Raw genomic sequence first — 27,084 nt, forward strand, 5'->3', positions numbered from 1 at the left:
GTCCCCCGAGTTACGTGACTCGCTGTCTTTGATACCTTATAACATTCTCGGAAGCCACAGAGAATAAGAGATTCTGGGGCCAGGTGATATGCACCTGGCTGAGCGCACACATGACAGTGCAGCACAAGGACCCAGGTTCAGGACCCCGGTCCCCACCTACAGCAGGGAAAGCTTCGTGAGTGGCGAAGCAGGGCTGCAGATGTCTCTCTCTGTCTCTTTTCCTACTTCCTCCTCCCCTCTCAACTTCTCTCCATCTCTAGGCAATAATAAATAAAATATAATTAAAATTTTTAAAAACAGAGAAAATAAGAAGCTCTTGCTCTAGTATAGAGAGGGAAGTGCATCACCTTATAGTAGAAATAGAATACTGGGCAGGGGAGATAGCATAGTGGTTATGCAAAGAGTCTCTCATTCCTGAGACTCTTAAGTCCCAGGTTCAGTCCCCCATACCACCATAAAGCAGAGCTGAGCAATGCTCTGGGTAAAAGAACAAGAGAGAAGGAGAGATAGAGATAGAGATAGAGATAGAGATAGACATAGAGATAGACATAGAGATAGAGATAGAGGAGAGAAGAAAAGGAACGAAGAAAGAAAGATTGATTTCTATTAGGGCCAGGCTTAAGCACTCACATTGCAGTGTGCAAGGACCCAGGTTCAAGCCCCCAGTCCCCACCTGCAGGGGGAAAGCTTCAAAAGGGGTGAAGCAGGGCTGCAGGTGTCTCTCTGTCTCTCTCCCTCTCTCCCCTTCTCCTCTCAATTTCAGTCTGTCTCTATCCAGTAATAAATTTATGGAAAAAAAAAAGAACAAAGAAATAGAATCCCAGGGAGTCGGGCAGTAGCGCAGCGGGTTAAGCGCAGGTGGCGCAAAGCACAAGGACCGGCATAAGGATCCCGGTTCGAACCCCGGCTCCCCACCTGCAGGGGAGTCGCTTCACAGGTGGTGAAGCAGGTCTGCAGGTGTCTATCTTTCTCTCCTCCTCTCTGTCTTCCCCTCCTCTCTCCATTTCTCTCTGTCCTATCCAACAACGACAACAACAATAATAACTACAACAATAAAAACAACAAGGGCAACAAAAGGGAATAAATAAATAAAATAAATATAAAAAAATAGAATCCCAACTTTGAGGCTGCCACATGCTACATCCACATTCCTCTATGTGAACACAGAGACTGACTGAGCATCTCAGGAGAGCTTTTCTGAGCTCCTTTGGAACCACACGTCTCTGTGAAGTGCTGCTGTGGTCTGTCACTGGCCCCTCAAAGCCCTAACATACCATTTCTACTCTTGTCCCCCAGAATCCAGAAAGTCAAGATGGCCTTTCTCCAAAAGAGGAATGGTGAGTGTGGTACCCCGTCACGTTTAATTTGTCCTCTCGTGGCAAAGAATGTAAGAAATGACTGGAGAACCTCTTCCTGGCACTTTTTTTTTCCCTCTACACAATGGGAGGTGGTACATGGAGTCTAAGTGATGTCATTCTGGCCACCACGGTGGCTATGGAACATGGCAGACGGTGCCACTCTGTGCAGCAAAACTGCTAACTGCCTGTGGTCAGTGCACTCTGCAAAACACGAACCAGTCCTGACCCTGGGGTGCTTGACCGCGCCAAATGCAGGCGCTGAGACAGCTGGGAGAACAGGCCCTATGCTGAAGCCAGCTCGCACCGCTCAGCCCTGTACACTGGGAACAATGAAAAATTGATGAGCTATTACAGAAACAGGTTCCGCAAATATACTTGCACTCTGGCAACACAAGGGGGATTAGTCCTAGTGTTTTTTGTTTTTTTAAAATCTGTCTTGGTTCAGCCCATGATGAAAGTTATAAATGGAAGCCAGTGGTCCCTGCTTCTTCACTGGCAAAGACGAGGGTTGGCCACAGCCCATCCTTTTGTTCAGGTGTGCTCTGGGCAGAGGGAAGGCAAGTTCTTTACCACACAACCTGTCTCCCCACTCCCATTCTCTGGGAAAGGGACAAGGCTTGTCCCCTGCTCCTGACAATACCAGTGACAGTAGACACACCCCACATGTTAGGAAGGTGTCCCCCACATATCACATGTCACATGTGTGATTCTATCTCCAGAGCCCTGGCCTGGAGAGCGAGGATGTCAAAGTGCCCAGGGAGAAGGTCGCACTGACTTGTGAAATGAAAACTAAAAATCTGTGCAGGGTTGTTGGTGATAAGTAGTGATGGGTGGGGAGGATATACGTAAAGAGTAATTAGAGGAGTGACAAGATATTTCAGCAAATATTCTCAGCACCAGAGAGAAAATGCATCTCCTGAAAGCTCACTTTCACAAGGACATGATGAAAATAAAATCTAGCGGCCTGAGAGCAGTGTATCTCCGTGTTACTTTCATCCTTTGAACCTTAACTTCTCAAGGAATTCATTTCTATAGAAATGATAATCTAGGGAGTCAGGCAGTAGCACAGCGGGTTAAGCGCACGTGGTGCAAAGCACAAGAACCAACGTAAGGATCCTGATTCAAGCCCCCAGCTCCCCACCTGCAGGGCAGTCACTTCACAGGTGGTGAAGAAGGTCTGCAGGTGTCTGTCTTTCTCTCCCCCCTCTGTCTTCTCCTCCTCTCTCCATTTCTCTGTCCTATCCAACAATGACGACATCAATAACAACAATAATAATTACAACAAAAATAAAAAACAACAAGGGCAACAAAAGGGAAAATAAATAAATAAATAAAAATTTTAAAAAAAGAAATGACAATCTATATCAATACAGCAAATACTTCCTTCCCAATTCTAGAATCTTATCTTTTTTTAAAGCTTCATTTCCTTCCTTTTTTTTTTTTCCACAACCGTCAGTAACCATAGCAGTCATGCTAGAAAATGCATAAGACAAAGCTACCAGGCACCAGGCATGGTAACAGCTCCTGTCATAGTTTACATGCTAACTCGCTAATTCTCACAGTAACCCAACCTGTTCTGTAACATTATCACCCTGGCTTGACTAATGGGAAACTTTCTTGGAAACGTTTGCAGCTGAGGTTCAGAGTGGCTGAAGAGCTTGCCCAAGGGAGCTAAGCAGTGGTGCACCGGTTAAGCGCACATAGTGCTAAGCACAGGACCATGTAAGCATCTGGGTTCAAGCCCCCGGCTCCCCACCTGCAGGGGAGTCACTTCACAAGTGGTGAAGCAGGTCTGCAGGTGTCACTCTTTCATCCTCTCCCTCATTATTTCCCCTCCTCTCTCCATTTCTCTCTGTCCTATCTAATAAAATGGGGGAAAAAACTTGCCCAAGGTCACACTGAAGAGCCCAAGAGTCTGGCTAAGCCTGTTGCAGCCTCAGCATTCTGCTGCTCCTAAGAGCAGAGGGTGCCTAGTTGGACTCGAGCCCTCCTCCCCTTCTCTCATCAGTTTATGAAGAGCTTGCCTGTGCTCAGGAGTGCAGTTCCCTCCCTCTGTCAGACTTTGTCAAATGTGTATTTCACATTGACATGTTTTCATTTTACTCCATTCCCCTGTCACCAGTGTGGACTGCACAGGCCCGTTCCGCTCATATCTCAGTGGGCTGAAACCCCAGAATTAAACCCGACTTCTCCCCTTTCTTCTTCCTCTGCAAACTTACTACCCTTCTCCTCACTTCTCCCAGCCAGAGTCGCCACAGAGGATGCTACAAAGCACTAAAAGGAGTCATCACTTTAGGGAGTTAATGTGCGGGGCCCGGTGGTGGCGCATCTGGTTGAGAGCACATGTTAGACAATGTGCAAGGTCCCCAGTTCAAGTCCCCACTCCCCACCTGCAGGGGGAAAGCTTCACAAGTGGTGAAGCAGGGCTACAGGTGTCTCTCTGTCTCTCTTCCTCCCTATTTCCCCCCTCTCTCTTGATATCTGGCTATCTCTACCAATAATAAAGATAATAAAAATAATTTCAGGGAGTCAGATGGTAGGTAGCACAGCGTGTTAAGCGCACATGGCACAAAGCGCAAGGACCAGCCTAAGGATCCTGGTTCAAGCCGCCTGCTCCCCACCTGCAGGGGAGTCGCTTCACAGGCGGTGAAGCAGGTCTGCAGGTGTCTGTCTTTCTCTCCTCTCTGTCTTCCCTTCTTCTCTCCATTTCTCTCTGTCCTATCCAACAATGAAGACAGACAACAATAATAATTACAACAATAAAACAACAAGGGCAACAAAAAGAGAATAAATATTTTTTAAAAAAGAATCCTTATCTTTTTATAAAAAACAATAATTTCAAAAAAGAGAGAGTTCACGTGCTGTCTGAGAGGACTGCCCCCTCCTCCCACCTGTGTACCCACCAAGCACTGGGGCAGAAGCTGCTCAGAGCGCCCTTCAAATCCCAGAGCCCACTCGCTTCGCCACCCACCACTCCTACGTGCTTTCCATTGTCTCAGCTTCTTTTTTATTTTCAAAACTGGCTGCTGATGCATCTTTCCATTTCCACAACATGCAGTCACTATGGTTTCAGACATCAACCAAGGCCATGTGTCCCCACTGCTGTGGGAGAGTGGGAGGTTCCCAACTGCCTCCAAGATTCCTTTGTTCCAAGCCTCTAACAGGTCTCCTCTTCAGGGCCATGATTTCACCAGAGAAACCAAGCCCAGCCCTTGAAAACATCCTCAAACCTTTTCAGGGGTCTGCTTTCCAAACATGGGGAGCTGCCCGCCCACTCTCAAACTACTTACTAAGTGGCCTCCCGTCGCTTTCTCACATGGCCTAGATCCACTTGCATCAAAGTTGTAACTCCAGAGAGTTATTCCAACATCAGTTACCCTGAGGCAAGAGAACAAGTTAAAAAAAAGAAAAGAAAAGAAAAGAAAAGAAAGAAAATCACGGAAAACCATATGAAACGCTGCCAAGCTGACTTCAGAAAGTCTGAGCCGTTGTAATCTGAGAGCTTCTTCCTCATTTAATCGGTAAAGTAAGCTTGTTAAGTGGGTCATTTATGATGTTGCAACAGGAGACCACGTGAAAAAGAAAATAAATAAATAAATAAAGGTCACAGCAGAACATATTTCAAAGACCAGTTACAAAAGGTGTCAACACAACACCATGAAGAATGAACTCTAAGTATAATCAGAAATGTTTTCAGCACTTCTCTGAAGGGAGAGGTTATGGTAACTTTGGTTTTCTCTGTTTTCCAGCTTTTCTGCAAGAATCTTGTTCCCTTTAGAATCATATTTAAATGTATATTGTTATAAATAAGGGAGGTCCGCTTCACGAGCAGTGAAGCAGGTCTGCAGGTGTCTTATCTTTCTCTCTCCCTCTCTATCTCCTCCTTTCTCAATTTCTCAAATGGAGAGGGGGAGGGAGGGGAAATAGCTGCCAGGAGCAGTGGAATCATAGTGCTGTCACTGAACTCTAGCAATAACCCTGGAGGCAAAATAAATAAAGAAGGAAGAAGAGAGGAAATGGAGAGGAAGAGAGAAAGATGGACACCTGCAGACCTGCTTTCACTGCTTGTGCAGTGACCCCCTGCAGGTAGGGACTGGGGACTCGAACGCAGGTCCTTGTGTGGCTCCTCTCACATAGTGCTATATGAGCCTAACTGGGTGCACCACCACCTGGCCCCTGTACAAATATCTGCATACAGAACTTTCTATGGGGGCAGCAAACTAGCTCATTTGCATCACTTGCTGCTTTGCCCTGTGCGCAAGCCGCTATGTGAAACAAAACTTCAGTGCTGTGGTCTGTCAGTGTCGCCCTGCCTGTCTCTGTGTGGAAAAGATACGCTTTTGTGTCTGGAAACACCCTGGGTTATAGTTAGCCATCTGCTAAACCTGGATTAAATTAATGCATGTGAGGCACCTTTTGATGCTTTGAGTTATAACTATGAAAGGGGGACCAGGCAGTGGCATAGCCGGTCAAGGTGGCCCCCAGCTGAGGAAGGAAGTTTCATGAGTGGTGAAGCAGGGCTGCATGCAGGTATCTCTCTGTCTCTGTCTCTACCTCCCCGCCCTCTTAATTGTTCTCTGTCTCTACCCAGTAATAAATTTTAAACATTTTAAAATATAACAATGAAGGCTGTCACGTCAGCCTGAGAGGCAATGGGTATGCTCTCAGACCAGATTTGGAGCTTATCTTTGTGCAGTGTCAACAGCCCATGCCTTAGTTGTTTTTGTTTGTTTGTTTGTTTGTTTGTTTGTTTTTACATGAGTAAAATGAGAGATTTGAAACAGACAGCCTCACAGCTCCGCCCTTCAGATTCCGTGGCCTCTAGGTCAGAAGGTGACTCGGACCTGACCCTCAAGCCCTGTTTATCGACGACGTTGCAGTGTTGAACTGTTGAAGTCTTTTCTCAGGCATGAATATACCAAGGTCACACACTCCCGTTTGAAATCCTGCTTCTACCCGTCCCTCAGCAGAGCAGAGACAAGCACATATCAGATCTGGAAAACTGCCTGTCCTCGGTGAAGATTACAGACTTCAGGGGCTTTGAGTTCTACAGCCTTAAGGTATCTCTGAGTTTCTTTCCTGAGCAGCCAGGTTTCTGTTCTGGATTTAAGCATTGTTACAAGTTTCAGAGTACTGCCTGGTTCACAACGGCAGCAAAGTGCAAGAGAGGAACTCACTGCGGGTGGAATGAGGTCTGCATTTGATGCACACTGACCTCTCAGGAAAGCCCTTTTATCTAACAATGGGGGGGGGTATCAGAGACCACTCTGGGGGCCAGGAAACTCTGTGTAAGTGTTCATAGCTGTAAAAACGACTACTTCCTCACTGCCCTTCCATTGAGTCATTTGAAAAATAATTTGGGTTAAAAGTAAAATGAGAAAATAAGAAGAAGTTGGGTGGATAAGACAGTTTTGAAAGTTATCTTCAGGGTTTTCAGACTTATTCTCATGATTCCTCAGTGGCTAACGTCAATAGACTTTAAGAGAGGAAACTGGACCAGATTTTCCAGTTCTGGAATTGGGATTCTTTGGGGGTTGTCTTTCTTTCTTTCTCTCTTTCTTTCTTTCTTTCTTTCTTTCTTCCTTCCTTCCTTCCTTCCTTCCTTCCTTCCTTCCTTCCAGTCTTTCTCTCTCTTTCATTCTTTCTCTTTCTCTCTCTTTGCATCTTTCTTTCTCTGTCTCTCCCTTTCTCTCTCTCTCTCTCTCTCTCTCTCTCTCTCTCTCTCTCTCTCTTTCTAAATGATGTGAAAAGGACTCAGCATAAAACTTTCAAGTGTGATTCAACCAATACCGGTTAGAATTGCTTTTCATCAGAACTAAAGGCATCCCCAGTACACCCCAAACCACACAGAGAGAAGCCCGTCTGTGCGACGTGAGGCACCCCCCCTCCCCAAGAAAGATGCCCGTGTACAAGGAAATCATTTCTTCTGGGGTTGCTTTGTTCTGTTCTACTGCACAGCAGAGCAAGTAGTAAGCTGGTCAGCCCACAGGACAAAAATGTTTTGTTCTCTTTTCTCCTGGACACAGAATAAGACCTGGAACGAAGTTCTGGAAACACATCAAGAACTTCCTTTGGATCAAGCCGACTGGAGGAAGCAGCAGGAGGCTGTGTGGGAACTGTTCACCAGTGAATGCACCTACTTCTTGGACCACTTGCTAGTTCTTAAAATGGTAATGCTGAATTTGACTTAAAATGGTCATGCTGAATTTGACTTAAAATGGTCATGCTGAATTTGACTTAAAATGGTCATGCTGAATTTGACTTTTGAAGTAGGTGAAACATATGAGTTGAGTGCTTTGGGGACCAGAAAAGAAAAGGAAAGAAAAGAAATTGGGAGGGAAGTGCCTTTTCCCGGGACCATAAGAAAATGTGTTTTTTATCTACTTAGGTGTCTCTTCATTTCCTAAACACAACTTCTCAGCATGGACGAGAAGCCGAGAAGCACAGCAATCAGCCCCCCTCTGATTGCTGAATCTATTTAATTTGTCTGCATGGTTATCACTGGAGCTTGGTGCCTGCACTACAAATCCACTGCTCCTGACGGCCACTTTCTTTCTATTTTATTGGATAGAACAGAGAGAAGTTGATAGGGGAGAGGATGATAGAGAAGGGTAGAGAAGGGCCAAGGGTAGATAGCATAATGGTTATGCAAAGAGACTCTCATGCCTGAGGCTCCAAAAGTGCCAGGTTCAATCCCCCATACTACCATAAGTCAGAGCTGATCAGTGCTCTGGTTAAAAAAAAAAGGGGAGGGGAGAGAAAGACAGACACACACCTGCAGACCTGCTTCACCGCTTGTGAAGTGACCCCCCCCCCCCCGGCAGGTGGGTGCAGGGGGCTCAAAACGGGATCCTTGCTCAGGTCCTTGAGCTTCGTACTATGTGCGCTGAACCTGTGTGCCACCACCCAGCCCTTCTGCATCTCCTCTGTCTTATTTTTAGCTTATGTTTACACCTTTTTCTTTCTTTCTTTCTTTCTTTCTTTCTTTCTTTCTTTCTTTCTTTCTTTTTCTTTCTTTCTTTCTTTGTTCCTTCCTTCCTTCCTTCTTTCTTTCTTTCTTTTTGCCTCCAGGGTTATCACTGGGGGGTTAGTGCCTGCACTATGAATCCACTACTCCTGGTGGCCAGTTTTTCTACTTTATTGGACAGGACAAAGAGAAACTGAGAGAGAAGGGGAAGATAAAGAGGGAGACAGAAAGAGAAAGATAGACCTGCAGACTTGCCTCACCACTTATGAAGTGTCCCCGGATCCTTGAGTGGGTCCTTGTACTTAGTACTATGTGTGGTTAACCTGGTGCACCACTGCCCGGCCCCCTGTTCACACGTTACTCAAGTCAGGAAGCTCACCACCAGGCTCCCAGCACCCCATTCCACCTTCTGCCGTCTCCCTGTCTGCAGTCTGTGCTGCTCCGCATGGTTCCAGGTGAATGCACTGCACTGATTTCACCAGCTGCAAGGCCGCAGTCACCAGCTTCTCGGGTAACCGTGCCCGGCTACCAGATATACCTTTGTATCTCTCTGGAATTAAAGGGCGCTTGCGTCTTCTGCAGGACGGATAAACAAGAACTCAGCACCAATGTCACTTTGGCCTGGAGTTAGTGCTGTTGGCAGAGAAAGCCCATCAGAACAGATCATGTTCAATAGCAGTGTTGCCGGGGCTCTGGGAAAAGATGGCTTCACACAGAAAAGCCCATTTCCCATATGCTTCCTGGAGCTAACGTGCCTGTGGTCTGTAGTGAATCAAGTGCTCTAGCCTTGCAAATACCAATTTCTAATTTGCCTTGTAAAATCAGACTCAGAAGGCACATGTTTTGTGTTCTGGAAAAAGATATGTTTCAAAACTAAAAAAAACAGAAAACACTGCGCCTTAATCTTTTTTTTTTTTTTTTTTTTTTAAGATCTTCATGAATACACTAAAACACCTACAGACTCAGGAGCACCTCCTGGATGTGGATTCATGGAGACTTTTTGCAAACCTGGAAGAGTTAAGTCAGGTAATATCACGTGGCATGATGGCAGGAATCAACAGAGAAACCCCCGACAGCATCGTGGAGGCCTCTGGCCTCTCTCCAGGCTTAGGCTCCACACAGGAATATGTGCACTCCGTACTCCAGCCAGGCAGACTCACGTGGTCAGGAGTTTACGTTAATAAAAAAGAAACCAGGGCCAGGCGGTAGGGCAGTGGGTTAAGTGCACATGGAGCAAAGCGCAAGGACTGGCGTAAGGATCCTGATTTGAGCCATTGGCTTCCCACCTACAGGGGGTGAAGCAGGTCTGCAGGTGTCTGTCTTTCTCTCCCTCCTCTCTGTCTTCCCCTCCTCTCTCCATTTCTCTCTGTCCTTTCCAACAATAGCAGCAATGGTAACAATAATAATAACAACAATGGTAAACAAACAAGGTCAACAAAAGGGGAAAAATGGCCTCCAGGAGCAGTGGATCCACAGTGCAGGCACCGAACCCCAGTGATAACCCTGGAGGCAATAAATAAATAAATAAATAAATAAATAAATAAATAAAATTAAAAGGAAACCTAAATAGAAATCTAAATCTAAATAAACCCACGGACACCTTTCCAATTGGGTACAAATAACTGACGTTGTACAGCATTCCATTTATATATGTAACTCGGCATGCGCACTATTGTGTGCTCCCTACATAGGACATAATATGTAATATTAGAGATACTCTATACTAATGGAAAACAGCCTTAAGTAGTAGTCTCTGGTTTTCTAAGACAACCCAAAATATTCCTAAGATCTTCATCGTCTTCCTAATATTTCTTCTAGAGTGAATATTATTTTCTTACTTGTATTATAAATCTAAATATATATATATATATATCTTCTGAAAGGGGGGCCAGGAGTTGGCACACCTGGTTAAGTGCACACATTACAATGCACAAGGACCAGGGTTTGAGCCCCCGGGCCCCACCTGAAGGGGGAAAGCTTTGCGAGTGGTGAAGCAGGGCTGCAGGTGTCTCTCTCTGTCTCTCTCCCTCGCTTTCTTTCTCCCCTCTCTCGATTTCTGTCTCTACCCAATAAATAAATTAACGCGTATATTTTTTTTTAATGGAAGGATGCTGTCAGGAATGTACCAATAAGAGTGATGAGAGAAGTGATATTGGAGAGTTAAGAAAAATCAGTCTGAGTTTGCCAGGAGATAAAAAATTGAAATGTTAAACAGTGGTGCGCATAATAGAAAAGTCCATCTGATTCTGGTCCCTTACCCCTGAGTGTGTGTCTGTCCTGCTACTTGTCTCCTCTCTGGCCCTAGACAAGCTTTGGCTTTGCGAGCAGTCTGTTCAGCATCATCAAGGATCATGTCAACAGGTCAGAGGCCTCGCCGACCATGGACTTCATCTCTGTGATCACTAAGGTAAGGTTCTTCTGGACCTGCGCTTTCTGAGATAAGCTCCTCCTGCTCCCTCATCCCTGAACACTTGTTTGTTTCTTTCTATCTAATTATATCATCATTATTACTATTATTACTATTATTGTTATTTCTGGGAAAGTGCCACCAGTACCCACCCACAAAGAACTCATCTCCTTTCCTGACAACCAGTATCTTTAAAATAATAACTTGCAGGCTGTGTCTTGCCATGGTCACATCTCCTGTGCGTGTTTTTGTTAGCAGCAAAATCTTCACCTACGCAAAGGTCATTTCCAGGTCCAGTTTTTAGATGACTTCCACTGAAGCGATATTCAATAGTTTGTGTCACCTGATTACACGAGTCCATTGTTTCTCTCACAAAGTGCCAGTCTCTAGAAAGACACGAAATAAATCTTCAAATCCATCCACATCCTTAAGAAGCCTTTTGTGTATGAAGGGAGAAGAGAGGAAAACCTCTAACCTGGATATGATCAATGCTACTTATTTCTTCAGTAGTTATTTGAACCTCCAATCCTCCCCCCAGCGCACGGGGGCGCGCACGCGCACACACACACACACACACACACACACACACACACACACACACACTTTGAGATTTTTTTTTCTTTTGCCTCCAGGGTTAACGCTGGGGCTCGGTGCCTGCACCACAAACCCACTGTTCCTGGAGACCATTTTTTCCTCTTTTGTTGTCCTTGTTGTTTTATCATTGTTGTGGTTATTATTGTTGTTGATATTGTTCGTTGTTAGATAGGACAAAGAGAAATGGAGAGAGGAGGGAAGACAAAGAGGAGGAGAGAAAGACAGACACCTGCAGACCTGCTTCACCGCCTGTGAAGCGACTCCCCTGCAGGTGGGGAGCCGGGGGCTCGAACCAGGATCCCTACGCTGGTCCTCCCGCTTGTGCCACCTGTGCTTAACCCACTGTGCCACCGCCCAACTCCCACTTTAAGTTAGTTCCTAGCTTTTTCTCATTTAGAAAAATTTGAATTGTTGATCTTTTTTTCTTCTCATCATTTCCAGGGCTTCACAACACTGGGCTGACTTTTTCAGACAGAAAGAGAGCCAGAGACAGGAGAGATGCCGCAGCACAAAGCTCCCACCAGTGCTGGAATGGTCCTGAGTGGAGTACTGGGGGCTTGAACCTGGCAGCACACATGGAAAAGGAATTTAGTTTTTCAAATAACACAGATTGAAGTTGTTGAGTATTTACTAAATGCAATGTGTACATTTGTGGTTTTTTAATTTTTTTATATTTATTTATTTTCCCTTTTGTTACCCTTGTTTTTTATTGTTGTAGTTATTATTGTTGTTGTTATTGATGTCATCATTGTTAGGACAGAGAGAAATGGAGAGAGGAGGAGAAGACAGAGAGGGGGAGAGAAAGACAGACACCTGCAGACCTGCTTCACCGCCTGTGAAGCGACTGCCCTGCAGGTGGGGAGCCAGGGGCTTGAACCGGGATCCTTACTTAGTTTCGTGCCACGTGCTCTTAACCGGCTGCGCTACCGCCTGACTCCCGGAGTTGTACATTTGTATACAACATGCACAGTTAGAAACACTTCCTGCTCTTGAAGAGTTTTCATTGTGAGGGGCCAGGACATAGCACAGCCGGTTAAACACACACAGTATGAAGTAGTAGGACCCACACAAGGATCCAAGTTCGAGCCCCCTGCTCCCCACCTATGGGGGTGGGGTTGCTTCACAAGTGGTGAAGCAGGGAGGCTGGTGTCTCCCCTCCCCATCCCACACACATTTCCCCCTTCCCTCTCAATTTCTCTGTCTCTATACAAAACAAGCAGATAACTAAATTATTTTTTAAAAAGAAAATTTTATAAAAGAACGCTTCTACGTTAGGGAGATGTGTGGTAGTTAGAGATAGGAAATTCTTCCTGGGGAAATGATTATTGAAATGAGATGTAAAGAAAGGGGGAAAGCTTTGCAAGTGGTGAAGCAGGGCTGAGGTTGTCTCTGTCTTTCTCCCTCTCTTTCTCTCTCCCTCCCCTCTCAATTTCTGGCTATCTCTACCCAACAAACAAAGATAATTTCAAAACAAAAAATAAACACGTGCTACTAAGCACAATACACTTAGAAGTAACTCAAATTTGACTCTCAATTTTTTCTTCCCTCCAGGGTTATTGCTGGGCTCGGTGCCTGCACCATGAATCCACCGCTCCTGGAGGCCATTTTTCCCCCTTTTTGTTGCCCTTGTTGTAGCCTTGTTGTGATTATTATTATTGCCATTGTTGATGTTGTTCATTATTGGATAGGACAGAGAGAAATCAAGAAAGGAGGGGAAGACAGAGAGGGGGAGAGAAAGACAGACACCTGCAGACCTGCTTCACCGCCTGTGAAGCGACTCCCCTGCAGGTGGGGAGCCGGGGGCTCAAACAGGGATCCTTACGCTGGTCCCTGCACTTTGCGCCACATGCGCTTAACCCACTGTGCCACCGCCAGACCCCCTGACTCTCAATTTTTAAAAGCCAGGAGGAGAATGACATTTCTGGATATCTTTGCGGGATACTGGTGAGATGTTTGATGTAATTTGATTTCTTACTCCTGATACAAGCTGGGCATCAAAAAAACACGAACGCAGTATTGTACTGTGCAGGGAGAGTAAGTCTCCACAGAACAGGAACAGAAGAGTCAAGTCAAGGTGTCCTAAGCTGAATTTTTCCTAAGTATGGGGGGAGAGGTGACTTGTTGAAAATTTAACTATTGTGTTTGCTGTCAGAGCAGCATGTTTTACTATTTTTTTTATGTTTCTAGTTTTTTCATATATATATATATATATATATATATATATATATATTCCCTTTTGTTGCCCTTGTTTTATTGTTGTAGTTATTATTGTTGTTGTTATTGCTGTCGTTATTGTTGGATAGGATAGAAAGAAATGGAGAGAGGAGGGGAAGACAGAGGGGGAGCAAAAGACACCTGCAGACCTGCTTCACCACCTGTGAAGTGACTCCCTGCAGGTGGGAAGCCCGGAGCTTGAAATGGGATCCTTATGCCAGTCCTTGCGCTTCAAGCCACGTGCACTTAACCCGCTGCGCTACCAACCGGCTCCCTATTTTTCTCATTTTTATTAGTGACCTAATCATGATTAACAAGGTTGTAAAACAACAAGAATACAATTCTACACAGATTGCACCACCAGAGTTCTGTGTCCCATCCCCTCCATTGGAAGTTTCCTATTCTTTATCTCTCTGGGAGTATGGACTCATTATGGGGTGCAGAAGGTGGAAGGTCTGGCTTATGCAATTGCTTCTCCGTGGGACATGGGCATTAGCAGGTGGATTCACACACTCAGCCAAAGCAACATGATTTTTTTTAATTTAAAAAAATTATTTATTTATTTTCCCTTTTGTTGCCCTTGTTGTCTTTTTATTGTTGTTGTAGTTATTATTGTTGTTGTTATTTATGTCGTCATTGTTGGATAGGACAGAGAGAAATGGAGAGAGGAGGGGAAGACAGAGAGGGGGAGAGAAAGACAGACACCTGCAGACCTGCTTCACCACCTGTGAAGTGACTCCCCTGCAGGTGGGGAGCCGGGGGCTCGAACCCAGATCTTACACAGGTCCTTGCGCTTTATGCCACGTGCACTTAACCCACTGCACTACCGCCCGACTCCCAGAAACAAGAAAGGAATGTGTGTCTGTCAGATTACCTGCATCTCTCTACAGTCACAATGCAGCTTCTCCTCTCTGCAGCTGAGGATACAAGTGAAGAGGAAGCCTGGGGGTGGGGCGTCAGTGCTCACCCTTGTTTTCCTCCCGCTCTGCTCTTGCAGTATTTCCGAGGAAGCCTCTGTCAGAGCCACCAGACCTACTGCCTGAACTACTCCGCCGCCATCTTTTATCTTGAGAACCTGAGGCAGAGAGAGGACTTTGGAGTCTATTTGAAAGTAAAGTACTCTTTTCTTCTGTACATTCCCTGAGGTTGTCTGGATGGAGCAGGTATGTGTATCCCTTGCTTTTCAGAAATCCACATGACACCACTCCACTTCCACAAAAAGCTTCTTCAGTTCTCACTAGCCATTAAAAAAAAGGGGGGGGGAGTCGGGTGGTAGTGCAGCAGGTTAAGTGCACGTGGCGCGAAGCGCAAGGACCAGCCTTAAGGATCCAGGTTGGAGCCCCGGCTCCCCACCTGCAGGGGAGTCGCTTCACAGGCGGTGAAGCAGGTCTGCAGGTGTCTGTCTTTCTCTCCCCGTCTTCCCCCTCCTCTCTAGATTTCTCTCTGTCCTATCCAATGACAGCAACAACAGCAATAATAATAATAACCACAACAAGGGCAACAAAGGGGGAAAATATGGTCTCCAGGAGCAGTGGATTTGTGGTGCAGGCACCGAGCCCCGGCAATAACCCTGGTGGCAAAAAAAAAAAAAAAAAAGGATTCCTAGGGGGCTGGGTGGTTGAGCACACATATTACAATGCACAAGGACCCAGGTTCCAGCCCCTGGCCCCCACCTGCAGGGGGAAAGCTTCACAAATGGTGATACAGGGCTGCAGGCTCTCTGTCTCTCTCCCTCTCTATCTCCCCCTTCCTCTCAATTTCGGGCTGTCTCTATCAAATAAATAAAGTTGATAAAAAAGTATTTTAAGGGGCCAGGTGATGGCGTACCTGGTGAAACGCACATAGGACTAAGTGCAAGGACCCGCACAAGGATCCCAATTTGGACCCCTGGGTCCCCATCTGCAGAAGGGAGGCTTTACGAGCGGTGAAGCAGATCTGCAGGTATCTATCTTTCTCTCTCCCTATATCCCTCTCCTCTCTCAATTTCTCTCTATCCTATCTAATAAAATTTTTTTAAAAAGATAGATAGATAGAAATGGCCGCTAGGAGCAATGGATTCATAGTGACAGCACTGAGCCCCAAGAATAACCCAGGAGGCAATAATATATACGGAAAACATCGCTGTGATATTTCATGCCTTGTTAGTCTTGCAACAGCTGTTGAAGAAGCAGCAGAACCCCAGCACAATGGTCCCACCAATCTCCTTCCTTGGGACTGACTTCCTGCTCTTTCTTATTACACAGTATGCCTGCTCTTGCTATATGTTACTGTTGTTTTCAGAGTAAGGCACTGTTTGGTTTGACATAGTAGGTTATTTTCAGGATCTAGGAATGCTCAAATATTTTTCATGCAAATTAAAAGTAATTCTTTAAGCCATTTCAATTTAGGGAAGGTTGGTTTTTTTTTTTTTTAGAAACACTACTTTCAGATAATGGAGAAAAAACTGTATTGGAAATTATTATACTCAAACTCAGTGCAAAAGGAGGAAATATACATGATCAATATGTTTTGTTTAGAAGTCTCTGCTTATGAAGAATGATCTCTCCTGAAATGCTGGCTGGGACTTCAAAGTAGTTTACTTGCTTATTGATTTCTTGGTGGACGAAATCGGTGTATTGGAAGGAGAAAATCAGCAGGAGAGCCAAGGTTGTGTCTATCTGGATTTTATGGTTCGTAAGACAGCAGGAGCTGAGAGCACCACTTACACTCTGTTCTGTGTGGTGGTCCCAGAGCACAGCATGGCCCACAGTGCCAGTGTCCTTTCTGGAATTAGCCATGGCCGCTGAGCTCCAGGCCAAGCTTTAGCCCAAGGCACTTCTGATAAAACCTTCAGCATGTGCTAAAAAAGCAAGCCTAGACTGGGAGTTGGGCGGTAGCACAGCAGGTTAAGCGCAGGTGGTACAAAGCACAAGGACCGGCATAAGGATCCCGGTTCGAGTCCCCGTCTCCCCACCTGCAAGGGAAGTCAATTCACAAGCAGTGAAGCAGGTCTGCAGGTGTCTGTCTTTCTCTCCTCCTCTCTGTCTTCCCCTCCTGTCTCCATTTCTCTCTGTCCTATCCAACAACAACAGCTATGACAACAATAACAACTACAACAAGCACAACAAGAGCAACAAAATGGGAAAAATAGCCTCCAAGGAGCAGTGGATTCATAGTGCAGACACTGAGCCCAGGAATAACCCTGGAGGCAAAAAAAAAAAAAAGAAAGCCTAGAAACCGTGTGTGTGTATGTGTGTGTATGTGTGTATGTGTGCGTGTGCATGTGTGTGTATGTGTGTATGTGTGTGTATGTGTGTGTATGTGTGTGTGTATGTGTGTATGTGTATGTGTGTATGTGTATGTGTGTATGTGTGTATGTGTGCGTGTGTGCGTGTGTGCGTGTGTGCGTGTGTGCGTGTATGCGTGTATGCGTATGTGTGTATGTGTGTATATGTGTGTGTGTGTATGTGTGTATGTGTGTATGTGTATATGTGTGTATGTGTGTGTATGTGTGTATGTGTGTATGTGTATATGTGTGTATGTGTGTATGTATGTGTGTATGTGTGTATGTATGTATGTATGTATGTGTATATGTGTGTATGTGTGTGTGCGTGTATGCGTGTATGCATGTATGTGCATGTGTGTGTATGTGTGTATGTGTGTATGTGACTGTGTGTGAGTGTATGTGTGTATGTGAGTGTATGTATATGTGTGTATGTGTATATGTGTGTGTATATGTGTGTGTTTGTGTGTATATGTGTGTATGTGTGTGAGTGTATGTGAGTGTGTGTGAATGTATGTGTGCATGTGTGTATATATGTGTGTGTGTGTATATGTGAGTGTGTGTGTGTGTGTGTGTGAATATGTGTGTATGTGTGTGTGAGTGTGTGTGTGTGTGAATATGTGTGTATGTATGTGTGTGAGTGTGAGTGTATGTGTGTGTGTGTGTGAATATGTGTGTATGTGTGTGTGTGTGAATATGTGTGTATGTGTGTGTGAGTGTGTGTGTGTGTGAATATGTGTGTATGTATGTGTGTGAGTGTGAGTGTATGTGTGTGTGTGTGTGAATATGTGTGTGTATGTATGTATTCCCTGGTTCCTGGAACTCCTCCCTTGGTATTTCCTTAATCTGAGTTGTAACTTTGCAATATTATGTTGGGGTCCTTTCATATAATTTCAAAAAAAAAAAAGGCCTGAATGTTTCCAGAAAATCCATTGCCTCTGTAGCTACAAGACTCTGCCAGAGCACTGCCTCTGAGGCAGGGAGGAAAGAGTCACACGGCCTAGTGACTCAGCTGTGAAGCCCTGCACCTGTGTCCTGGCTCGGATATGCCGGGAAGCCTGGTGTGGTGTGGCTAAGAAAGGTTAATGAGGTAGTCCAGGAGGTGGCGCAGTGGATAAAATATTGGTTCTCAAGCATGAGGTCCCAAGTTCAGTCCCAGGCAGCACACGTGCCAGAGTGATTCTGGTTCTTTCTCTCTTCTCCTATCTTTCTCATTAGTAAATAAATAAATTCTTTAAAAAAAAAAAAGATTAATGGGGGCCAGGTGGTGGCATACCCAGTTAAAAGCACACATTACAGTGAAAAAGGACCCAGGTTCAAGCCCCTGGTCCCCACCTGCAGGGGGAAAGCTTCATGAGTGGTGAAGCAGGTAGGATGCAACCTGGCGAGAGAACTTTCACTCTCTCCCCATCCCCTCTCAGTCTCTCGGTCTCTATCCAATTAAAAAAAAAAAGAGTTGACTTAAAAAGAAAAAGAAAAGAAAGGTGGAATGATGTGGGGAAGAGACTCGGTCCTACTTTTATAGATTTAGCCTTCCAGTGTTTGCTTCTTCTTCTAGCGTTTGCCCTTCTTCCGCAGCCAGTCAACAGCGTCAGGTTGAGCCTGATGTCAAGTTTCGAGACCTCCTTTGAATCTGGAGAGGTGGCAGTCGTTGACTATGTGGGTCATAGTCTGTCTGTAGCCGCAGGGGCAGTTCGGGTCGTCTCTGGCTCCCCAGCGATGGAACATAGCGGCGCACCGGCCATGGCCTGTTTGATAGTGATTGAGGAGGGCCCGATCATAACGTGCTAGGTCAAAGCCGGGTTGACGCTTGCAGGGGTCTGTGATGAGGTGTTTGTTCTTGACCTCAGCTGACTGCCAGCTCTGTTTCCAAGAGACTGGAACAGAGAAGTTCAGTGTAGGCGTAGGGGACCAGATTGGATGACGAGACGTCAAGCGTCGGACAGGGTGGGCGAAGATATCCGCGTATATTGGTAGGTCCGGTTGAGCGTAGACGTGGGAAATGAACTTAGATGATGCCGCATCCCGACGAATATCTGGCGGGGCGATGTTGCTGAGAACTGGCAGCCATGGAACCGGGGTGGAACAGATGGTTCCAGAAATGGAACATGGGGGCTACGGAACCATCCTGGGGCACAGTATTCTGCAGTGGAATAGCATAATGCCAGAGAGGATGATCGTAGTGTGGAAGCGCTCGCGCCCCATGAGGAGCTGGCCAGTCTTGCAATGATGTTATTCCTCGCGCCCACCTTTGCTGCAGTGTTTCCTTTACTCAAACTAGAAATGAAAATAGGTTAGACTCCCAAATGAGTAAATAACCACAGTGCCAAAGTTTTCCCTGGAAACCCATGGATCTGACTCTTAGCCAGACCCCAAACTTAAAGGGAAGCCAAGTGTACTTCTCTCCCTTCCAAGTTATTCATGCAAGAGATTACCTTCACAAAACTGCCACTGATTTCAAATAGTTGGGAAATTGTGATAGTGCATTGTAATTATAGGTTTAAAAGTAAAGATTTGGGAGTCAGGTGGTAACGCAGTGGGTTAAATGCACGTGGCGCAAAGCACAAGGATGGTGTAAGGATCCCGGTTCGAACCCCGGCTCCCCACCTGCAGGGGAATCACTTCACAGGCGGTGAAGCAGGTCTGCAGGTGTCTGTCTTTCTCTCCCCCTCTCTGTCTTCCCCTCCTCTCTAGATTTCTCTCTGTCCTATCCAACAATGATGACATCATCATCAACAACAACAACAATAATAATAACTACAACAACAATAAAAAAGAAAACCACAAGGGCAACAAAAGGGAAAATAAATAAATAAAAATAAAGATTCATCTATTTATTCTTGGACAGAGACAGAGAGAAATTGAGAGGGATGGGGAGATAGAGAAAGAGACAGAGAGATACCTGCGTCCTTGCTTCACCACTCATGGAGTGGGGCCAGGGGTTTGAACCTGGGTCCTTTCGCACTGTCATGTGTGTGCTTAGCCAGGTGCGCCACCACCTGGCCCCTTAAACTCTGATCTCTGCACCAGGTCTTGTACTGCCGCTCAGCTGGCAGTCGCCAGCAATGACCATGGGCTGAGTGTTGGACGGGTGTCAGACACAGCTTTAGGCACTTCATTCACACCTCTTGCCAAGCCAACATTTCCCTGTCTGAATCTTTGTCTCAACATTCCATTTCCCTGTCTGAATCTTTGTCTCAAGTGTCTGGTGTTCCTTGTCTTACTTATCCAGGAGAGATCGGGCACTTTCACATTTACCCTGAATATCTGAGGCCGCATGGCTGTCAGAGGTTTTTCTGTGCAGTGTGGAAATTTGGAACAGAGGCCCAGAGCTCTGTGTTTTATTTATTTTTTAAAAAATTTCATTAATTTATTCTATTAATGAAAGAATACAGACACAGAGAGATAGAGAAAAATACACAGAGAGATCAGAGCACCATTCAGCTCTGGCTGATGGTGGTGCTGGGGGTTGAAGCTGAGACCTCAAGAGTTTCAGACATGAAAGTCTTATGCTTAACTATTATGCTGTCTCCCCAGCCCCAGCTCTTGTGTTTTAAATAAATTTCCAACTGCTGCTGAGAAAACAGCTACGAACTTTCCCCAGCCATCCCCCACTTGAATACTGCTGCCAGTATGTCAGCAGGGAACAGGGCCTTAGAACTCAGGCTACAGGGAGTCGGGCAGTAGCGCAGCGGGTTAAGTGCACATGGTGCAAAGCGCAAGGACCGGCATAAGGATCCCGGTTCGAGCCCCCAGCTCCCCACCTGCAGGGGAGTCACTTCACAGATGGTGAAGCAGGTCTGCAGGTGTCTGTCTTTCTCTCCCCCTCTCTGTCTTCCCCTCCTCTCTCCATTTCTCTCTGTCCTATCCAACAATAGCAAGAATAACTACAACAATAAAACAACAAGGGCAACAAAAAGGGAATAAATGAGTATTAAAAAAAAAAAACTCAGACTACAGACCAATACCATTCCACACCTCCTCTGTCCAGATGTTTCTGTTCTAGCTTCCCCACCTCTACAGTCCTTGCTTTCCTCTCTACCCCACCCAACCTCAGTGAGGACAAGCCATTTTAAGCGAGATACAAACTTGAAGCTTAACTAGTAATATTTATTTATTTTGGATAGACAGAGAGAAAATTTGAGAGGGAAAGGGGTGGGGGAGAGAGACCTGCAGCCCTGCTTCACCACTTGTGAAGCTTTCCCCCTGCAGGTGGGCACTGGGGCTTGAACCTGGGTCCTTGTTTACTGTAATGTATGCATTTAACCAGGTGCGCACCACCCTGCCCCTTAACTAGTAACTTCTTTTTTCTTTAATATTTTTAATTTCTATTTTTTATATTTATTTTCCCTTTTGTTGTCCTTGTTGTTTTTTATTGTTGTCGTAGTTATTATTGTCGGTGTCGTCGTTGTTGGATAGGACAGAGAGAAATGGAGAGGGGAAGACAGAGAGGAAGAGAGGGCAAACGCTAGAAGAAGAAGAGGAAGAGAGAAAGACAGACACCTGCAGACCTGCTTCACCGCCTGTGAAGCAACTCTCCTGCAGGTGGGGAGCCGGGGGGCTCAAACGGGGATCCTTATGCTGGTCCTTGGGCTTTGTGCCATGTGCACCCAACCCACTGCGCTACCGCCCAACTCCCAACTAGTAACTTCTGCTAAGGAATTACAGAAAAGGATTTCAGGGGCAGAGTAAGGAAGATGGCCCCTCAGCAAGTATTAAACTGGACCTCTAGAGAACTTCACAAGCAGTGAAGCAGTGTTGTAGGTATCTCTCCCCCTTTCCTCTCAATTTTTCTACCCTATCACATAAAAATAAAAAAAAGTGAGAGTGTCCTCCACTGTGAGATCTGGTGTAAATGAACTGGAAGATAAAAAAGCACTCAAACTGTTTCTGAGACTTGTGAGAACAGAAGTTGACCTTTGAGAGGAGGAGGGGTGAGGACACAGAGCTCTGGTGGTGGGTGTGGTGTGGGGCTAGACGCTGTCGCCTTACACCTCTGTAGCCTACTGTTCGCCACAAATGGCAAGTTTAAGAAGGGGGGACGCAGTGCATTCATCGTGCATATGCTGAGTCCCAGTGATAACCCTGGTGGCAAAGCAAGCAAACAAATAAGCAAATAAACAAAGCTCCTAGAACTCCAGCTACCACAGGCCCCTGTACTCACTTCCGGGGCCTGCCATCTCTGTGTGTGGGGGTGAGGGGGTGCAGAGAGGATCCCTTCACCGTGGCTGGGAAAACAATGCATCTTTCATTCCTCTGCAAAAATACTGGGCAATACAGATGCTCCTTAAGGACACCTGAAAACCCAGTTTCGCACCGTATCTTACACTCAGGAGTTGATTGCTTGTCTCAGATTTTCAACACTCTCGTGCCTTGGGGGAGGAGAGGTGCTCTGATACGGCTTCTCTGGCCTTCCCCAGTGGTGCGAGCAAAACGCACAGTGCCGACGGCTGCATCTGCCTGAGCTCCTGGTGGCCCCGCTGCACCGGCTGACCCGCTACCCTTTGTTGCTGAGGAATATCTGGAAGCGGAGTGCAGACTCCACTGAGAAGATCACCATCTACTCCATCAAGGAGAAGGTGGAGAAGTCGATCCGTAAGTTCCTGAGACAAGCGGCCCAGCGCCCTGCGCTGTATACGGCTAAATCAAAGGGCCAGAGCGGGGCACGTGGCTTGTGGGAAACATCTGGGCCCCCGTCCTAGAGGGCGATGCCACTGGCTTGAGGCCACCGCTTTCTGACGTGGATTCCAGGCTCAGTAAATCAACAGGGGCAGAACAATGGGCTCCGGCCACATCCTGGTGGGCCTTTGAGAACTCTTAACACCAAGTTTCCCCAGGACAAGCTTCTGTGGAAGCTTTTCTGAAGTGACTTCAGGCCCGGGGGGGGGGGGGGGGGGGCGGGAGGGGGGGAGTGACTTCCCAGATGATTAAAGGCACTTTTTTTTTTTTTAAACACCACACTGGAGCCAGATGCAAAGCCAGTGGAAGAGGCTTCCAGAGGGAGGGTGAATGATCATTCAACATCTGTCTTATGTCACTGCAACCCAGGATGGCTCTAAAAATAATGCCAACTCTAATCTTTTTTTCTCCTTTTCTTTTTTTCCACTAGCGTTATCTATGGGGCTCGGTGCCTCTCGAAGCTTCCCCTCCCCTTTAATAGGTCACAGAGAAGTTGAAAGGGGAGGGAATAGAGAGAGACAGAGCACACCTGCAGCCCTGCTTTACCACTTGTGAAGCTTTCTCACTGCAGGGGACTTGAACCTGGGTACCTGCACATGATCATTCATATACTTCAGCCTTTCCTCCACCACCACTCCCACCCCCTCACCCAACCGCAGTCTTTAGAACTGAAATGAGAACAGAGCAGGCCTTCTGATGACTAAGGTTTCTTTATGGTGCTCTGGAGAAGCAATGTATGAAACGAGAGCATCGAAAGGGAGCGATTTGGATCGATGCCCACCAGCTCTACAGAAATGAATGTTGGGGGCTGGGTGCTGGCCACCTGGTTGCAAGCACACGAGCGGTGAAGCAGGTCTGCAGGTGTCTGTCTGTCTCTCCCCGTCTACCTCCCATTCCCCTCTCAATATCTGTCCTGTCAAATAAAAATAGAAAGAAAATTTTTTTAAAAAAGAAAAAGAAGGGAGTTGGGTGGTAGCACAACGGGTTAAGTGTACATGGTGCGAAGCACAAGGACTGGCGTAAGGATCCTGATTCGAGCCCCCGGCTCCGCACTTGCAGGGGAGTCACTTCACAGGCGGTGAAGCAGGTCTGCAGGTGTCTGTCTTTCTCTCCCCCTCTCTGTCTTCCCCTCCTCTCTCCATTTCTCTCTGTCCTATCTAACAATGATGACATCAGTAACAACAACAACTATAATAACAATTAAAAAAACAAGGGCAACAAAAGGGAAAAATAAATAAATACTTAAAAATTAAAAAAAAAAGAAAAAGAAAAAAAATAGCCACCAGGAGCAATGGATTCATAGCACAGGTACTGAGCCAAACCCAGTGAAAACACTGGAGGCAAATAAATAAATAAATAAATAAATAAGTAAATAAATAGAGTTACAGAAATGAATCTCTTCTCCTTTGCAAATTCAAAAGTAAAATGACCACCAAATTGTGAGTTCTCTCCCTTTTTAAAAAATTTTTGTTCAGATTCTGAAATGACCCAGAGAACCAGGATTAAGTTTAGCAAATAAATTAAGCTAAAATTTCCATGAAAGGCACACTTTTAAAAACTAGGAAAGTAGTTTTAAAGATTATTACTCATCTTGACAACCTGGAGAGGTAGATAACAATAGTGTCATCTGGAGATTACTCACCATGTCGTGGGAGACGCCCCTGTGGACTTCCTTCTCAGGTCTCTGGTCATAAAGCCACGAATCCCCATGGCCTCCAGTAGTCATGTGATTCCACCTTGTCGCAATATATTATTAGTGGGACCAGGCCATGGTGCACCTGATTAAGTGCACCTATCACAGTGTGCAAGGACCTGGGTTCAAGTCCCTGGTCTCCCAGCTGCAGGGGGACAGCGTCACAAGTGGTAAGGCAGGGCAGCAAGTGGCTCTCTTCCCCTTTCTCTTTTTTTAATTTTTATTTATTTATTATTTGATAGAAATTGAGAGGGGGATGGAGATAAAGAAAGAGAGAGAGAAAGACACCTGCAGCCTTGCTTCACCACTCGTGAAGCCTTCCCCCTGCAGGTGGGGACCAGGGGCTTGAACCTGGATCCTTGTGCCCTGCAACGTGTGCGCTTAGCCAGGTGCGCCACCACCCTGCCCCTCTCTCCCCCTCTCTATTTCCTTATTCCCTCAGTTTTACTCTATCCAATAATAAAACAAAGATTCAAACAAAAAATATAACAGCAATATATTATTAGAAATGTTTTAAAGTAATACAAATCTGCAAAAGAGGAAGTGGCCTCCAACCAGAAAGAAATAATTAAGCTTATGGAGAAAATGTACAGTTTATGGTCAGGACTCAAAAGTACTTGTCCTTGTTTGTCACATTATTTCTTTGTCTTTTTTGTTTTTTTAGTATTTTTTATTTATTTTCCCTTTCGTTGCCTTTGTTTTTTATTGTTGTATTTATTGTTAGTGATGTCATTCCTTGTTGGATAGGACAGAGAGAAATGGAGAGAGGAAGGGAAGACAGAGAGGGGGAGAGAAAGACACCTGCAGACCTGCTTCACTGCCTGTGAAGTGACTCCCCTACACGTAGGGAGCTGGGGGCTCAAACCGGGATCCTTAAGCCGGCCTTGCGCACTTCGCACCATGTGCACTTAACCCGCTGCGCTACCGCTGGACTCCCGATTATTTCTTTTTCTAATTATAGGCTGTGGAATGTAAGGAAATAAGAGAAAGATACCAAGGACTTTAGAGTATTATTGAAACAAAAATGAACCAGACATCTGTAACATACTGAATTACTTATCTAAGTTCCATTTTGCTCTGCAAAAGGATGATTTCAAATCAATGTTTTCTTTGCCCCCAAGACATTTATGTAGCAAGTGAAACATGTGAAATAAACCTAAGACCTGGCTCAGCTCCTAGGACAGTCAGTGTCACTGAGTGATTGCTGTGAGCCTGGGTTAGACCTGGTGCGATAGCTCACATGCATTTAGAGACAGACTGAATATGCACTTTGTCTTCCAGGGGATCTTGAAGGAAAAGTCAAGTGGCTGGACAACTACCAAAAATGCAGGCGTCTGCGGGAGATTATAGTGTGGCCTCCACTTTGGGACAGAGATAAGAGGTTTTTCATTCCAGAGGTACAAAAAAAAAAAAAAAAAAAAAGGATTCAGGTGAAACCATACTAGTCTTTTTTTTTTTTTTTTTTTTTTTTTTGCCTCCAGAGTTAGTGCCTGCACCGTGAATCCACTGCTCCTGGAGGCCATTTTTTCCCCATTTTGTTGTTATTGCTGTTGTTGTGGGATAGGACAGAGAGAAATGGAGAGAGGAGGGGAAGACAGAGAAGGAGAGACACCTGCAGACCTGCTTCACCGCCTGTGAAGCGACTCCCTTGCAGGTGGGGAGCCCGGGGGCTGGAACCGGGATCCTTAGCCAGTCCTTAACCCGCTGTGCTACCACCTACCGCCCGACTCCCTACAAATTAGTTTTCTAAGCAAGGAGCAAAGCCTTCACCCACCTGGCATTTTATGTACAAGGCTGATGTCACGCTGCCATTCTTGGGGCAACTCTTGCAGACACTGCTCCATTTTTCTTTATGCCCCTGTCCATCTACTGGCTACCCCAAAAGTTGAGACTCTCTAGACGTAATGCATTGCCCCAGATTCTGGAACACTGTTGCAACCACTAACAATATATCCCTTTGTTTTTCCTCCTTGGTTTGCAAGTGCCTGAAACACGTTTTTAAGGATCACACAGCAGAAAATATCTTGTCACCGACCAATCGACAGCTCCTCTACGAGGGAAAACTAACACTTGCAGGTAAACCACCTCTTCCACCTGACACCTTCGCTACCCCCAAAAGCTCATCCGTTTGTTATTAAGCAAAGGGTGGAAGGAACTGTATTTGCCGTGGCCATGGAAGATGTGGATTCTAGAGCATCCTGTAAAGTTTGGTTGGACTAGAGACTTTATACTAAATAACTACCCTCCATTTTCTTTCTGCCAAATGGGATAGCTAACTGTTTCCAAAGACTTTTGATGAAACAAAGTAACGAAGGGCTGGGTGGTGGCACACTCAGTTAAGCACACATATCACCATGCACAAGGACCCAGGTTCGAGCCGTGTCACTTCCCACTTGCCAGGGGGAACGCTTCATGAGCGGCAAAGCAGGTCTTCAGGTGTCTTTCCTTCTGTCTCCCTATCTCCTCTCCCATGTCAATTTCTGTCTTGTCAAATAAAATTAGAAAGAAAATGTGGTCCAGGAGGTGGCGCAGTGGATAAAGCATTGGACTCTCAAGCATGAGGTCTTGAGTTCAATCCCCGACAGTACATGTACCAGAGTGATGTCTGGTTCTTTCTCTCTCCTTTTTTCTCATTAATAAATAAAATCTTTAAAAAAAAAATAGAAAGAAAAAAATAAAGAGGGGGCTGACCACTAGGAGCTGTGCAGGCACTGAGCCCCAGTGATAACCCTGGTGGCAAAAATAAGTAAATAAAGTAACATACATAAAGAGATAAGCTTAAAGGTGGTATAGTACATACCTAGTGTCCACTGTTTTTTTTTTATTTATTTATTAACCAGAGCACTGCCCAGCTCTGGCTTATGGTGGTGCAGGGATTGAACCTGGGACTTTGGAGCCTCAGATATGAGA

The 27,084-nt window shown here is 45.7% G+C and overlaps 1 protein-coding gene across 6 annotated transcripts in view; it reads left to right on the forward strand.

Moving 5' to 3' along the window:
• PLEKHG7 (pleckstrin homology and RhoGEF domain containing G7) overlaps positions 1-27,084 on the forward strand; it is a 69,044-nt gene that overhangs the window by 20,754 nt on the left and 21,206 nt on the right. For 4 of the 6 annotated variants that reach the window (XM_060195532.1, XM_060195528.1, XM_060195531.1 and 1 more), the window contains exons 5-13: positions 1,297-1,343; positions 6,329-6,418; positions 7,385-7,528; positions 9,256-9,351; positions 10,631-10,732; positions 14,538-14,651; positions 22,223-22,397; positions 25,456-25,571; positions 26,157-26,250. In XM_060195532.1, coding sequence (XP_060051515.1) covers positions 1,297-1,343; positions 6,329-6,418; positions 7,385-7,528; positions 9,256-9,351; positions 10,631-10,732; positions 14,538-14,651; positions 22,223-22,397; positions 25,456-25,571; positions 26,157-26,250 — 978 coding nt within the window. Of the gene's footprint in view, positions 1-600; positions 1,344-6,325; positions 6,419-7,384; positions 7,529-9,255; positions 9,352-10,630; positions 10,733-14,537; positions 14,652-22,222; positions 22,398-25,455; positions 25,572-26,156; positions 26,251-27,084 lie in introns of those variants that run through there. The other 2 variants (XM_060195529.1, XM_060195534.1) reach the window with 2 other exon arrangements.

Source organism: Erinaceus europaeus, chromosome 7 (genome assembly GCF_950295315.1).
Source record: "Erinaceus europaeus chromosome 7, mEriEur2.1, whole genome shotgun sequence".
Taxonomy (NCBI): Eukaryota; Metazoa; Chordata; class Mammalia; order Eulipotyphla; family Erinaceidae; genus Erinaceus; species Erinaceus europaeus.